A 13430-nucleotide genomic window follows, 5' to 3' on the forward strand; every position below is an offset into this window, starting at 1 on the left:
CCGTTCTGCTTGAAGCACTTACCCATCACCTTGTTGTCTACCTGCCCAGTGCAGGCCACTTGCTCTGATTGCCTTCAGTTCCATTCTGTTGCCTGCCCAGAACACTGCGTGTCAAGTTGTGTCCTGTGTGCTCTGCTTTTGATCACGAAACCCAGATCTCATTGTAATGTTTCTCACTGCACACCTTAGGAGCAATAATTCCCCGCCTCCCGTGTTACACTATCCCCCTGTTCATTTCCCCTGTTTAATTGGCACTGCCTCTGCAGACGGGGTAAGGGAAAGCTATTTTGAATGGTTGGTTATGATACATCTACCTTAAGTCTACTTTTTTTTTCACCAACTTGAATGGCATACTATCAACTCTGTCAATGTTTAACGCAGAGTTGTACATTGTACCTCCCCTTGTAAGACAGTTGATATTACCTAAGTCACAGTGTCTGGTCTTGTGTTTGCTCTCCTCCCACATTTACCTCCCAGATTCCAGGCTACCTGGGTCCTGGTTGGCCAATTCATTATAAAACAGCAATAACAACTTACTCAAGCTTTTTTTTTTCACCACATGGAAGCGATATATCCTTATACTGATAACACCAACCACAGCAAAGCTACACGTTTGCTTTTGAAGGAAGAAAATGAAAAAGTTAAAGCACAAAACACCTTATTATTATTAATATTATTATTATGATTTTTATCTATGTATTTATTTTTTCATTTACATAAAGGGAGCTTGTGAGAAATTCAATATCATTCCAGGTTATTCTCCTGGAAAGTCTGCATGAGGGACTCTAGAGGGAAAACAAGTTAAGAGTGTGCACCTTTATCTTATTTTACCATGCTGACATTACACTGTATCTGCGCTCACACATTACGTGCATGACATATCCGGCTCCCTTGCTTGGGATTTGTTTCTGATCTCATCGTATTTTCATTAAACACCACCTACAAAGGTGAGGCGGGCAGAGGGAGAGAAGGGGAAGAGAAGGAGGGAGGCAGGGAAGGGAGAGTGTATAAAGAGAGAGTACAGAGGCTCCTCCTCATTCGCTGCTGCGTGTGTTTCTTGTGTGATTTTTTTTTTCCTAGCCCGTTCTTCACTCACACTCTCGCTCAGCAGAGATTCAGAGGTCGGGAGCAGAGATTCTCACAGGGACAAGGGGTGGAAAACAGGAAACTGCTTTTCCCTTCTGCCACCACATAGGAGACACAAACAAGAGGAAAAGACATCAACAACAACAAAAAAAAGGTACAAATTGTGTTTATTTGCCTGAGGGGGAGGGGTGCTCTCATCAGCCCTGCCTTCTGCATGTGCTCAGCTCACTACACACTGTGTTTCCAGATGGAGAGGACGCAGGGAGACGGAGAGGTGGACCACCTGGAGCGGCCAAGCCCGCTGACTGACAAGGAGAGGGTGATGATCCAGGCCTCCTGGGGAAAAGTCTACCAGAACTGTGATGATGTCGGGGTGGCCATACTAGTCAGGTATTTCCTTTTCTATGTATGTTTGAGGAAATATCTAATTCACACCAAAATAATAAAAAGAGTACTGTGAAAAATGTTGTCTATAATTAGCAGGAATGTTATATTTGAACTATTTTGATGTTTATCATCCTTTTTTATGGCTATGCATCTATTTACTCACATGCTTTAAAAAATATAGCACAAACAGTGTAATATCACCTATTTTGAGACTTTGGTATGAAAGTTCTTTCCATCTTTATTATATAGTTCACCACACGTAAGTTAAGGTTTGCCTTTTACCCCCTTTTACCGTCAGCGCACCAGCAGGAGCCAATAAAAAAACAGCTGATGCTTGTTTGTTCCCCAGTGCAGACTTTTAAAAAAAAAAAACTTCAAAATCCAGGATACGCTCAACTTCAATGAGCTTGCTGACTTTTACAGGTTTTACAGTCATCTCTTTAGATGTGACGCTCTCTTAATCCTGTTTGTTAAGTTGTTAGGGCAGAGGTCAAACATTTAAACCCCATCTGTGCCCATGAAAGGGGCACACTCCCTCTCAGAAGAGGTTCTGATTGAATGCCTGTGTAGAGGGCTTGGCAACCTATGGCAGCATGACTCCATCACCAGCTGTAAGACATTTAAAATCCTCCTCTTTTCTCTATTACAGTGGATACATACACAGCAGGTATTCAGTCTTTCATATATTTACTACATCATATTTTGTTGATTTGCTGGTTGATTCCTGCACTTACCACACTTTCATTTTTTCACATTGAAAGTTAAGCAAAGCAAATGTTGCAAAAATCATCCATGTGCAGGGATTTAGCAGAAGTGTGACGGCTTTGAATGGAATTCTTGTTTGACGAGATTCGATGCACGACAGAGCATGCCTTTATAATCCGTTCTGACTGCAGGAGGTGAAAGTTGAGAGGGAGTGTAATACTGTATTTATACAATCACCATTAGTAATGTAGTTTTCACAGATTGTTGAAAAGATGGAATTTAGCTGCTGCGCTTTCCTACAGAAACAGAAAATAGTATAAAAAAGTATTTAAAATATGTCCTTTCATATTGTCTTGCTTATATTCCATCACTAATTTCCTGCGACCTTCGGGAATTTGATTAATAAAGTCCGATTGATATCCGTGTCCTGGCAAAAGTCTCCTTCAGCCAGCGAGAAAAGATCCTGCCACCGTATCCAACTTCAAGCCTAACGCTGCAAATCCTTCAAACTCGTCGGCTTTATGGTCGTCAGATAGGATCTAAAGTAGCAAATCTCGGCGCTCTGTCTCTGAAATGAAAAACTTTCTATCACTTCAGCTCTTCATTTAGTCTCGAAATAAGATAAGGAAGGATTAAGAACCAATGACCATATGAAAAACTAATGAGGCTATTTATATGCAACCACAGGTCACATGCAATTACAAAGACAGAAAGATTAAACAGCACGGTTCATTATTTTGCTCCGGCACTTGCAGAAGCCCATACACCCAGGATTGAAAAATGAATGCGCCGCCTCCCAACCTCCTTCCCTCAGACGTTTAAGTTCACGAGTAAAACTTTAATATCGAGCCATGTGTTGCAGATCTGACAGTGTAAATCTGCGCTTCCTTTTTCTGTTAGTTGCTCTACAGACAGGGAGGAGATGGGATATCTCGATCCGATAGCCAAAAACCAGATGCTTTGGCCCTCTTCCCAGACTGTGGGAGGGGGTAAGTTTTTAGGTTCCTCATTGTTAATTCACTCTGATACTTCTGAGCATCAAAGAAAACATCTTTAAAAGGACTATTTGCTGTCTTCAGAAAGAGCGCAGCGATATTAAATTCTCGACCCGGAGCTTAAACTGAGATGACAAACTGAGTATTCCAACATAAGTATAACTTTGTATCTGTCTTTGCAGGAATTATAATTTCAGTGTCACTCAGAAAGAAAAGGAAGTATCAGGTGTGATCATAGCAACCTTAGTAAGCATAGAATACCCACACCCTCATCTGTAATAAGCATGTTACTTTTTTTTGGAAAGTATGCAGGATTATGTTTTTTTAAGTCCTGACAGGAACCAGAGCAGAACTAGAAACATCAGCCAACAGGTTCCCAAACGAGGAGCGGCGAGGGTGGGTGGCTTGAAAACAATGTGTATGAGGAGACAGGTTTCATGTTCCTGATATTAATTTTGTCATTCCATCCCAAAGAATGGGTAAAACAACAAATATTGACATTGATAACAGGACTGGAACTGTTTTTCTTTAAAAACAATAGAGTTATTCATCACACTGGGTTTTCAGGTACGAAATAAGGATACGCATATGTATACTACCTTATAAGTTGAATGGCAAAGGGCCTTAAACTGCAAATACAATAAGAAGTCTCCATCCATTCATTTATCAAAGCAAAAACAGTTATGAAACAGAAAAGCTCCCAGAATATCAGAGTTAGTGCACGCTTTGGGAGTCTTTATCTGATGCTACAAGATTTGCTTTCCTTCTCCAGTGTGACATATTAATTGGTTTGGAAAGCAAAGGAAGCTATAACTTTATTTATGATGATAACTATTTCATATTTAGTCATTTAGTCAGTATTCCTCATTTTTATTTCATAAACCTAACCACAGCTGTTGTTTAGTACAACAGAACTTGTGAAATCACTGTGTAAAGTATCTATTTATTCAGCTCTTTGCCATGATCACAGCTCTGCAGCCTTTAGGTTGTAAATCCTTTGCAAATGTATGGAAACCACACTGCACAGTATCAGTTTAATGCAGTTATTTTACACTAAAAGTATGCAGCACCCTTATACATGCGCTAGTGTTTACTCGTGTTATCTTGCCAACTTGACAAGGGAACGTGGGTTTATAGGATGAGGCTGCAGGCAGAAGGAAGATGAGAATAGTACAGCAGTTACACGTATGTATATATATCGTATCTTTCATTTAGCACTCCTCCTTTGCAGATTCTTTGTCAACTTCCCCTCCTCCAAGCAGTTTTTCAACCAGTTCAAGCACATTGAGGACGCGGAGGAGCTGGAGAAGAGCGCCCAGCTCAGGAAGCATGCTCGGAGAGTTATGAATGCCATCAATACACTGGTGGAAAACCTTGACAACTCAGATAAGGTGGCGTCGGTGCTGAAGCTGGTGGCCAAGGCCCATGCACTCCAACACAAGGTGGAGCCTGTGTACTTCAAGGTAAAGCAAACAGTGCGTGAACAGCTGTGCAGAAAGCACGCTCCAAGACATTAGTAGAAAAAAAAAACTGTCTTTCAGTCTGCACCATGTGCTTCTGTAGAGTCACATATTTACAGTCAGTCAGTTTAATAGGTTAGCATAAAATGATCAATAAATCATTTTGCATTCACAGGAAATGATACAATGTGAGACAAATGTGATAAATGTCAAGCATATGACGCATGTCATCACCCCCAACCAGTCATGATGGCCGCCCCTCCCTGAGTCTGGTTCTGGTAGAGATTTCTTCCTGTTAAAAGGGAATTTTTCCTTCCCACTGTTGCCAAGTTCTTGCTCAGAAGGGATTGGTTGATTGTTGGGGTTGTCTCTGTATCATTGGGTTTTTACCTTACAGTATAAACCACTTTATATTATGTTGGTCATTAAACTCCTCTTTCCTGCCACCTCTGGTATTCCACAAGCCATAATTTTGTGACTTGGTTTTGCTTCCTGTCCTTTGATTCTTTTATGTTTTTTCTCTTGCATGTAGTTTTAAGCAGATACATAATGTACAGTCAATTGTTGTGAGCTCGTGAACAGAAACCAGCTGCACACCGTTTAATATGATGCACAACGCAGCTGTTTGGACCAGGAAACCAGATTAATTAGCTGAGAGCGCCAGAGACTGCTAGCAACCCTTCCCATCTGAGATTCCTTTGATTCAGTATTGAAACATAGAGTTATATGAAAAAACTGACACTAAATAAGAAGATAAGAGACAGCTAGTGTATTTGCAAATTTGAAAAACAGTTCCATGCATCTGACCAAAGATAACAAGCACAACTCAATCCCTCCCAGTCTGCATATTGGACATGTTATGCTTTCTTTGCTTCAACTGTACAAAAACCCGAGACTGGGGGTCAACACTTTCAGGGAAAAACAAGTCAAAGCGCGCCATCAATGTCCTGAGCACATTTGTTTGTGTCTTACTCAGATTCTGAGCGGTGTAATCCTAGAAGTCCTGGGAGAAGAATTTCCAGAGGTCATCACACCTGAGGTGGGCGCAGCATGGACAAACCTCTTGGCCACGGTCTACTGCAGTATCTCTGCCATCTACAAGGAACTGGGCTGGGAAAAGCTCTCAACCTCGACTGGTTGAACGTTTTAAACTTGGACTACCCATATGGAAAAGAAGTAGTAAAATTTTCTTAGAAATATACACGCTCTCTAATAGTAAAAGTTAGTTTTATATACATACATATCGTAATACTATGATTTACTCATGATTGTGTCCATTTTCTGTTTTTCTGGTGTCGTAGTTTGAATTTTTTTTAATGTTGCATGAGAAAAATGTGAAATGGCCACTTTCATATGTAAATTGATGGTATAAAATATAAGCCTTGAGAATTACACATATAAAACAAACATTTACTCGGTTTTTGTTTGGGTTTTTTTAATTTTCTATTTCTTTTCCACATAGGCAGGCATGCGGGGAAACCTTCTGATTTCCAGGCTTCATAGGACATTAATCGGTTGACTCTAATGTGAGATACAGCTTGATGTAATCTAAGATCATCATGGGACGTCCACTCTTACGTGTGGTTAGTAAAGTGTATTTCTAGTGTGTATAAGAGAGGGAGAGACAGAAAGAAAGAGAGGGAAGAATAAAAAAAATCAGCTCACCTTCTTACATTTGTACTCTTGTAAAAAGCTAAACCATTAAAAGGAGAGAGAGCAAAGAGGAAGAAAATGCAAACATAGACCCACCAGTGGACTAGAGGTCACATTTGACTTGGATGTGCCTTCTGCTGAATGTGTATATCTCGAAACAGAAATGTAAACAGCATTCTTTCTAAACAGTATGATGTCTTTCAGATGTTTAATCTTTATCAGTCTGTATCCACTTGTAGCCACTTTATTAGCTCTTAAGTATACGAGACGTTTTTACATTTTTACATTTAAATGTGGCGATTGTACATTTTTCATCATGGCTCACGTTTGTATCTGTAATTGATTCAATTTTCAAATAAAAAGAAAAGCCTCTGTTTATCTGCTGCTCCAATGTGACCCTCCTGTCACTACACACTCGTGGGCATACCGACAAAATTACACCTTTCTTTTCTATTCCTTGCCCCACTGCTCCCTTATTCTGTGCTTGAGTCAGCAGTGCTAAGTATAAGTGGCTTAGCTGCCGACAGTCCGTATTTATACCCTCATTTATCCCACTATGTGCTCTCTTTTCATAATATATTGTAGGAACACCGGACTTGGCCTGCAGAGAAGTCATTAGAGGGTCTGGTTTTGGTATATTTATAATCAGTCCCATGATATGTTCTAAACATTCAATGTTTCCCAAGGTATGTTTGAGCACAATAATATTGAACTAGATAATCCACTTATAAAGCAGTGTAAGCTGATTGGTATGTTGATCTTTAGGCTCATGTTGCGAAGCTACCCTGTTGCCCCCGTTACATAATTCTGCCTATCCTCAACTGAAAAAAAGACAATATACTGATGAGATGGATTTAGCATGCTGCGCTAATGACATGGTGGTAAGGGTGGGCTGTTTTTAGAACAGCAACTCACAGCATGCTCTGTTTACCTCATAGTCCTGCCAGCGAGATCTAACCCCCCCCTCCTTGATCCTAGCTAATCCTCCATGGTAATCTCCCCAATCATGTGTGAGCGCCAAGGCAGGAATAGTCAGATTGTTACACCACAAACTCTGCCTTTTACCATTCAAGCCTTTCAATGGCGGAAGACGGTTCAGTGCTCTGAACCACCAGCATTCCCAAGGCAGGAGATCCTTGGGGTAGAGCCATGTGTACGACTATGATGGTCCTCACCACCATTGCTCTCATCCTGCGACAGAGGTTCTCCAACAAAATCAAACCGTGAGTCTAACTTTATAAACCCCCGTTTGAATTTTCACATCTAGAAATGTTGTTTTATTTTTGCATTTAACCGCCTCATGTCAGTATTTGCTTTAGCAAATGCCTGAAAGAATAAAGAGGAAATTTACCTTGAGCCATTGGAGAAACACATTAAATAGCTCATTAAATAATTGACACAAAAACTATACTTTTAGCACATAAAAGCCATATCTGTTTCATATGAGGGGAACAGCATGAGAGACTGGTTTTCATTGATTCGAAATCAGCCATGTGATTATTTTAGGGCTTGCTTCGAGCAACAGCGTGGTGGATTAAGTGGCTGGCTATGTAACGACAGTGTATTCCAGCTTTTTTTAATGGAGACATGAATGGAGAAGGAAAAAAATATCAGTGCTCTTGAGTTTATGGCTACTAATTGACTTTAAGTGCAATCATCTCAGGCCCCTGGCCCTGCTTACCCACTCACATTGCAATAGCAAACAACGCCAACGGCTACAGCACCATGGAGCACGGCAGCATCTAGCTCACTATTAAGACTGAAAAAAAGCAAACAGAAATAAATGAAACAGGAAAAACTGTGTGCACATTTTCCATCATCCAGATCTTAAGATTTTATCATGATAAAAGTGTACATTGTGCTCTTGTTATGTATCACCTCCCACAGGCAGAGAGAGGAGTTTGAGGAAGACGTGCCATACATGAAGAGCAATGGAGAAACAGAAACAGAGAAATGACTGGGTAAGAAAACGCAAACAAATGACCTGAAGGGAAGCATACTGAGAAAATGCAACACCTTTTCTTCAAATTCGAGAACATGCGAGCGACAGATTAAAAAGCAGCAGACAACAAGATCCGATGGCTTCTTTAGTGCTTAGCGCTGGCCAGGTTCCAAAGTTTTAGGATTTACAATTCCCGTAATTCAACTTACAGCCCAGGTTGTTAAATGCTGTTGAAACTGTCAAACATGCATGTCATCCTTCTACTGGCCTGACATGAGATAACGTCCACCGGGTGTTATTATTGCAGCCTTGAAAAATGTTCTCTGATTACAGGTTGTTAAATCGCAGCAAACCTCCAGTGCTCATTAAAACACTGTTTTTAATGAGGAATCATTCAAAAATGATCAGGATTTTCAAGGAAGTTTTCAAAATCCTGATCTATTTTGAATGTGTTTGTGATGAAGATTACGCAATATGTTTTGTTCTAGGATTTGACAGTGTTTATACAGTCAGTTTTTAAGAATCCAAATCACACTACAGAACTCAACATATGATATGTACAAAACATTTTTGTTGTAAATCGAAAAGAAAACTCAATTCATTAAATAAAAACATTACAACATACTTAAGACCAACACACCAAAATTGAGAATCATGACGGGTGACGGAAAGACAGGCTGACAATTATGAGGAAATGGTGTGTGTGTTTGTGTGTGTGTGTGTGTGTGTGTGTGTGTGAGAGAGAGAGAGAGAGAGAGAGAGAGAGAGAGAGAGAGGAGGGGTTTACAAAGGGGCTTCAGACAAGTGGAGAAAGTGGAGCAGTGGAGCATGTTGGAGAGGCACAGATGCATAAAGAGCCAAGACGCCTGCCCCACATTTGGCTTTTAAGTACTCACTGCTACACTGCTAACACTAAATGATTCAGAGGCAGAAGAAACAATGCACCATCTCTTTAGAGGGTTATTATAAATACATTGCCTTCCTGGAACCGCAGTGTTAAATGCGAATGTGAAAGATGGCTACATAAAATAGTAAACCTGTGCCCCACTGCAGGATGGAGGTTTCATGTAGGTCACAGGCCACCTTAGGAGAGCGCTTTTACGAGGGCAATTGGATTTAGCTGAGTCAGGATGACTATTCCTCATTATTGGCCAATGCCATTCATGACTTTGCAACTAACAGCATTTCAGCACCAAACTGTGTGTTCGCAGTGTTTACAGTTCCAATTGCATAAGTGGAGGAATTGTTTTCCTCTCCAGTGCAGATGGACAAAGTCTGAAATGTCATTGGTGTTTTTTTCTGAACTTCCAGCCATCACTTAGAATGTCATTAGCCATTGCAAACCGGAATTGTGAGTGGAAAACCTCTTCCCGCCTTAGTTTATTTTAATTTAGTTTGCTTATGTGTGTCAGATACACCGTGTAGCATTTGATTGCAGTAAATTATTCCCTATAAATAAACTGTCTTTAAAATTTGCGGCAATGTCACGTGTTTCAAAATCATTAGAGGATCATTTCCAACAAGAGTGAACTGAGGCACGCACCCTCGGTTAGCTTTATCACAGGAGATAATGAGAGAAGTCATAACTTACGTGCACTCTGACACATTCCTGAGTCGATCTAGTCTAACGTGTGCTGGATTTGGGCTGTTCAGTCTGTTATGACAGAGGAAGGAAAAACCCCACTGATAAATCAAGTCTGCAATAAAAAAGAAGAAAAAAAAGAAAACATTCCAACATTTCTGACATTCCAGGCGCGATATTTTAAACATAGATTGAAAGGTCTGCCAGATCCTCTGTCATCTCTAGAACACCTGCAAACGCTGTGCTGTAGTGATGAAACTGAAGGAGGTTTCGTAACTTTTGTAAACCTTCGAAAGATGCACAAACAACAGAGATGCCTGCCTCACATTTGGCTTTTGAGGACTCACTGTTACTACGCTAAATGATTCATGGGCAGAACAGCAATCCATCATTTCTTTGGAGGGGTAGTATAAATACATCACCTTCCTGGAACCGCATTGTTAAATGCCGGTGTAGGGGAACTTAATAAAGTAGTTGACCCCCATAATGAACCACAGCATGTTAGCTTCATGAATCATCTTCTGGAGACAGCTGTATTCACCTGAGTCAGGGCATGCTGTTCATTTTGTTTTCCCACATCATTCATGACTTTGCATTTAATATTTAAATTTTTTCCCAATTAATTGCTCATCCTCCCCTGCAGACGTCATTTGTTAAATCTTAAGTTGAATAAGCCAGAAAACAAGTCTTAATTTATTTTGTGCTTCTTTTTTTCAGTGGCCTCTTGATGTCAACACTTGTTCCACCGATGCTACAGGACAGACTTCATGTAATCTTCTTTGTATTCTCTCAGTGATCTGATTCTAATTCATCTGCATTTGGCAGCTCACAGTAAGGCTCCCACTGGGAGTGAAAAAAAAAAAGAAATAGAGGGCTACAAAAACAATGAGGCTTGTTTTGATCATGCCTCCCCCCTGTCTGTCCAGCAGATGTTCGTTTTACTGAAGAGGAAACAGCAAATGAGTGAACATGGGTATGTTTCAGCTTGGATGACGAAACTGGACAAAGGCTGAATTTACAACATCGCTAATACTGCTGTCTGCTTTAGAGTCAAAATGTATCTTTAGCTTGTGAATTTGATCAGATTTCCAGGGTTTAAAGTAACAAAAATGTGCCTCCACACAATAAAATGCCACGATGTTCTTCTCTGATTGTCTGATGTTTTACTTTGACATATAAAATTATTTTCCATAAGGAAAAACAATAGAACAAAACATTTTCATACCCTCCAACAATATTACATTTTAAATCTTGCAAAATGTATGTTTCATTCACACATGGTGCAAGTAGCTTCTAGACCAGACAAGTGAATCCAAGGCCAAGATGCCTTAAAGCTGCATTCTTTCGAGTGGCCAGCAGGGGTCGACTGCAGTGGTTGCAAAAAGACTTCTGGTTATGTTACTGTGACCACTTGCAGTCAGCTGCCAACTTTAAACTAACTTTGGTGTTTCAGGATGGTGATCAAACAGGAATAAGACGGCAATAAGACAGTTTGTCACTGAATGGGGTCAAGTTAGCAGTTACGTTCAATCTGTTTGTGATCAGCTGTGATAAATCTGTGGAATTACATACACAGAAATTCAAGCATATAATCAGCTATGTCCAACCAGCTAATAACCAGTTGAGTCCCACATTGCAAAGACCCACATGACAGATGAGTTGTACTCATTGGAACAGACCGGCACAGACTGATTGCAAGGCGTTTGTAATCTGTCTACATTTCTAAATTAGATGGCAATTATTTGCAAACTTTTACCAATTTGTAATTACAGTCTGTGTGGTTTGGAGCATGATTGCTTGGAGACAGGTCGCCTCTCACCAGGCAACCTGTGCAATCGCCTCCTGATCAAAAGTAGTCACTCAGAAGTTGAAGGTGTTGCATGCTCGAACTACGTGCAATCAATTGCTGAATGTGAAAGAATTCAATGTCCTTACCAGGCAACCCCAGTTTTTTTCCCTTTTTTCACAAGAAGGTTGGTGTCCTGTTTTTACTCTATTGTTACAGAGCCGTTATATTAGAAGTCCTCAGCTCTCTCACTCGGCCACCGACGTAAACATTTAATGATAACTTTATGGGTTCAGTTAGAAGTTTAAAGTCATACTGAATAAAACATGAAGTTTACTGTTTTAACATTATTATTAATGCTACCAGTTGTAATTGACATTGTTAGCTGAAGGGCGTACACTGTCCTCGGTTTTATTGTCACTCCCACCCCTCCTTCATGAGCTGCTTAACTTTAGGCTTCATATGGAGTTCACTAACCAGTATGACTACTTAAATCTTTTATACTGTATATAGTCTCATCTCTCACTATGGTTAACCATAGATTACATAAAAGATGGACGCCTGTTTGGAGGCCTGAAAACAGCTAACACCACTCAGGGCTAGCTAACTTGGTGAGCAAAGTCCATTGACATGCTAATTTCGGCTACTGGAAAAATAGGCCTAAAACAAAATGTTTTAACGAGAAAAACTGAACAACAAACTCCATTACATATATTTTAGTGCAACTGAATGCTGATCAAGACCAACCATCCGTGCTCCCATGTTTTGCATAACTTCAAGCCTTAGCAGAATTTTAATGGGAACATTAGAGCAAAATTCACATGTCATGAATACAGAACTTAGCTACAGTGGCCCAAATGGTTTTTGCAAAAGGCTGTAAACATATTTATATCAGTGGTAAAACTGAGCATTTTAACATGGTGTATCTGCAGATTGACTCACTTTTGGAGTCAGGCTCTATTGGCTCAACCAAGGAAATGCTGTGCTCAGCACTTCTGCGTTGGCATTATTTTTCACCCCCTAGACTGCTGCTTGTGATTTTCTCAGGAAAATTAATCCTTTCACATATTTTAATTAAACTGATTTTTTACTTTATTTGCAGTCAGTTCTTGTGGGGGGTTTTCTCCAGGAGAAGACTGCAAATGTAACACTTTCATGGGTAAATGAAACATAAATTTTTTCCTGCTTCTTTTCCATATGGTTTGTGTTAAATTGTTGCACGCAGAGGGCTAGACCTTTGGCAGGATGCATCTCAGCATTTCACAAGTGGCCTCATTTCTTCTGAAGTATTGAGTTTACGTCATATGTTGCACTGTATGTGGCATGTAAACATTAAAGGTTTATGCTGTTCTCCCAGAGGAACCCCAGCAACTAAATATAGCATTAAAAGGCATTTATGCTCTGCTGTGTGCCACTGAACATCAGGGAGGCTTCTCTGTCATATGCACTAATAATAACTGTTTCATACTTTGGTGATTTATTAAAATGGTTTTCATATCATACAAGTATTTATTTTCCACTCGGTCAAAGTGCTTTTTTTTGCCTCCTATCAACATTTAAAATGTCAGCTGACATTACAGTAAACAAAGCACTCCTGTAAAGTATACCGATCACATGATATGCACAGCAGATAATTTGGAAAATAAATAAAATGTTATTTGCACACTTGTTATTTGATATTTACTTTATCAAAGGCAAATTGCCACAGATTATCACTTGTGTGCATTAGTCCGACAGTCTCGACAAAACTGCAGATTCAAAATGAGGCCTGTCCACATTTGCCAGCAGAGGAACGAAACGTGTCTGTTAACAGCTTCTGTCTGACTCACCAATT

The 13430-nt window shown here is 40.0% G+C and overlaps 1 protein-coding gene and 1 long non-coding RNA gene across 2 annotated transcripts; both read left to right on the plus strand.

Annotated features, from left to right (window-relative positions):
- Positions 1 to 1021: 1021 nt before the first annotated feature.
- Positions 1022 to 6664, plus strand: LOC146388850 (cytoglobin-1-like). The gene is made up of 4 exons (XM_084926397.1): positions 1022 to 1240; positions 1334 to 1476; positions 4405 to 4636; positions 5610 to 6664. Exons 2-4 carry the CDS (start codon positions 1334 to 1336, stop codon positions 5772 to 5774), a joined length of 540 nt encoding a protein of 179 aa, XP_084782523.1. The 5' UTR covers positions 1022 to 1240; the 3' UTR covers positions 5775 to 6664.
- A 3862-nt stretch (positions 6665 to 10526) lies between these two features.
- Positions 10527 to 10961, plus strand: LOC146388851 (uncharacterized). The gene is made up of 2 exons (XR_014800088.1): positions 10527 to 10579; positions 10740 to 10961. It is a non-coding gene; the product is annotated as an uncharacterized LOC146388851 (long non-coding RNA).
- Positions 10962 to 13430: the final 2469 nt, after the last annotated feature.

The sequence above is a fragment of the Perissodus microlepis genome, chromosome 4, assembly GCF_051167445.1.
Source record: "Perissodus microlepis isolate ML-2025 ecotype Zambia chromosome 4, ASM5116744v1, whole genome shotgun sequence".
Taxonomy (NCBI): Eukaryota; Metazoa; Chordata; class Actinopteri; order Cichliformes; family Cichlidae; genus Perissodus; species Perissodus microlepis.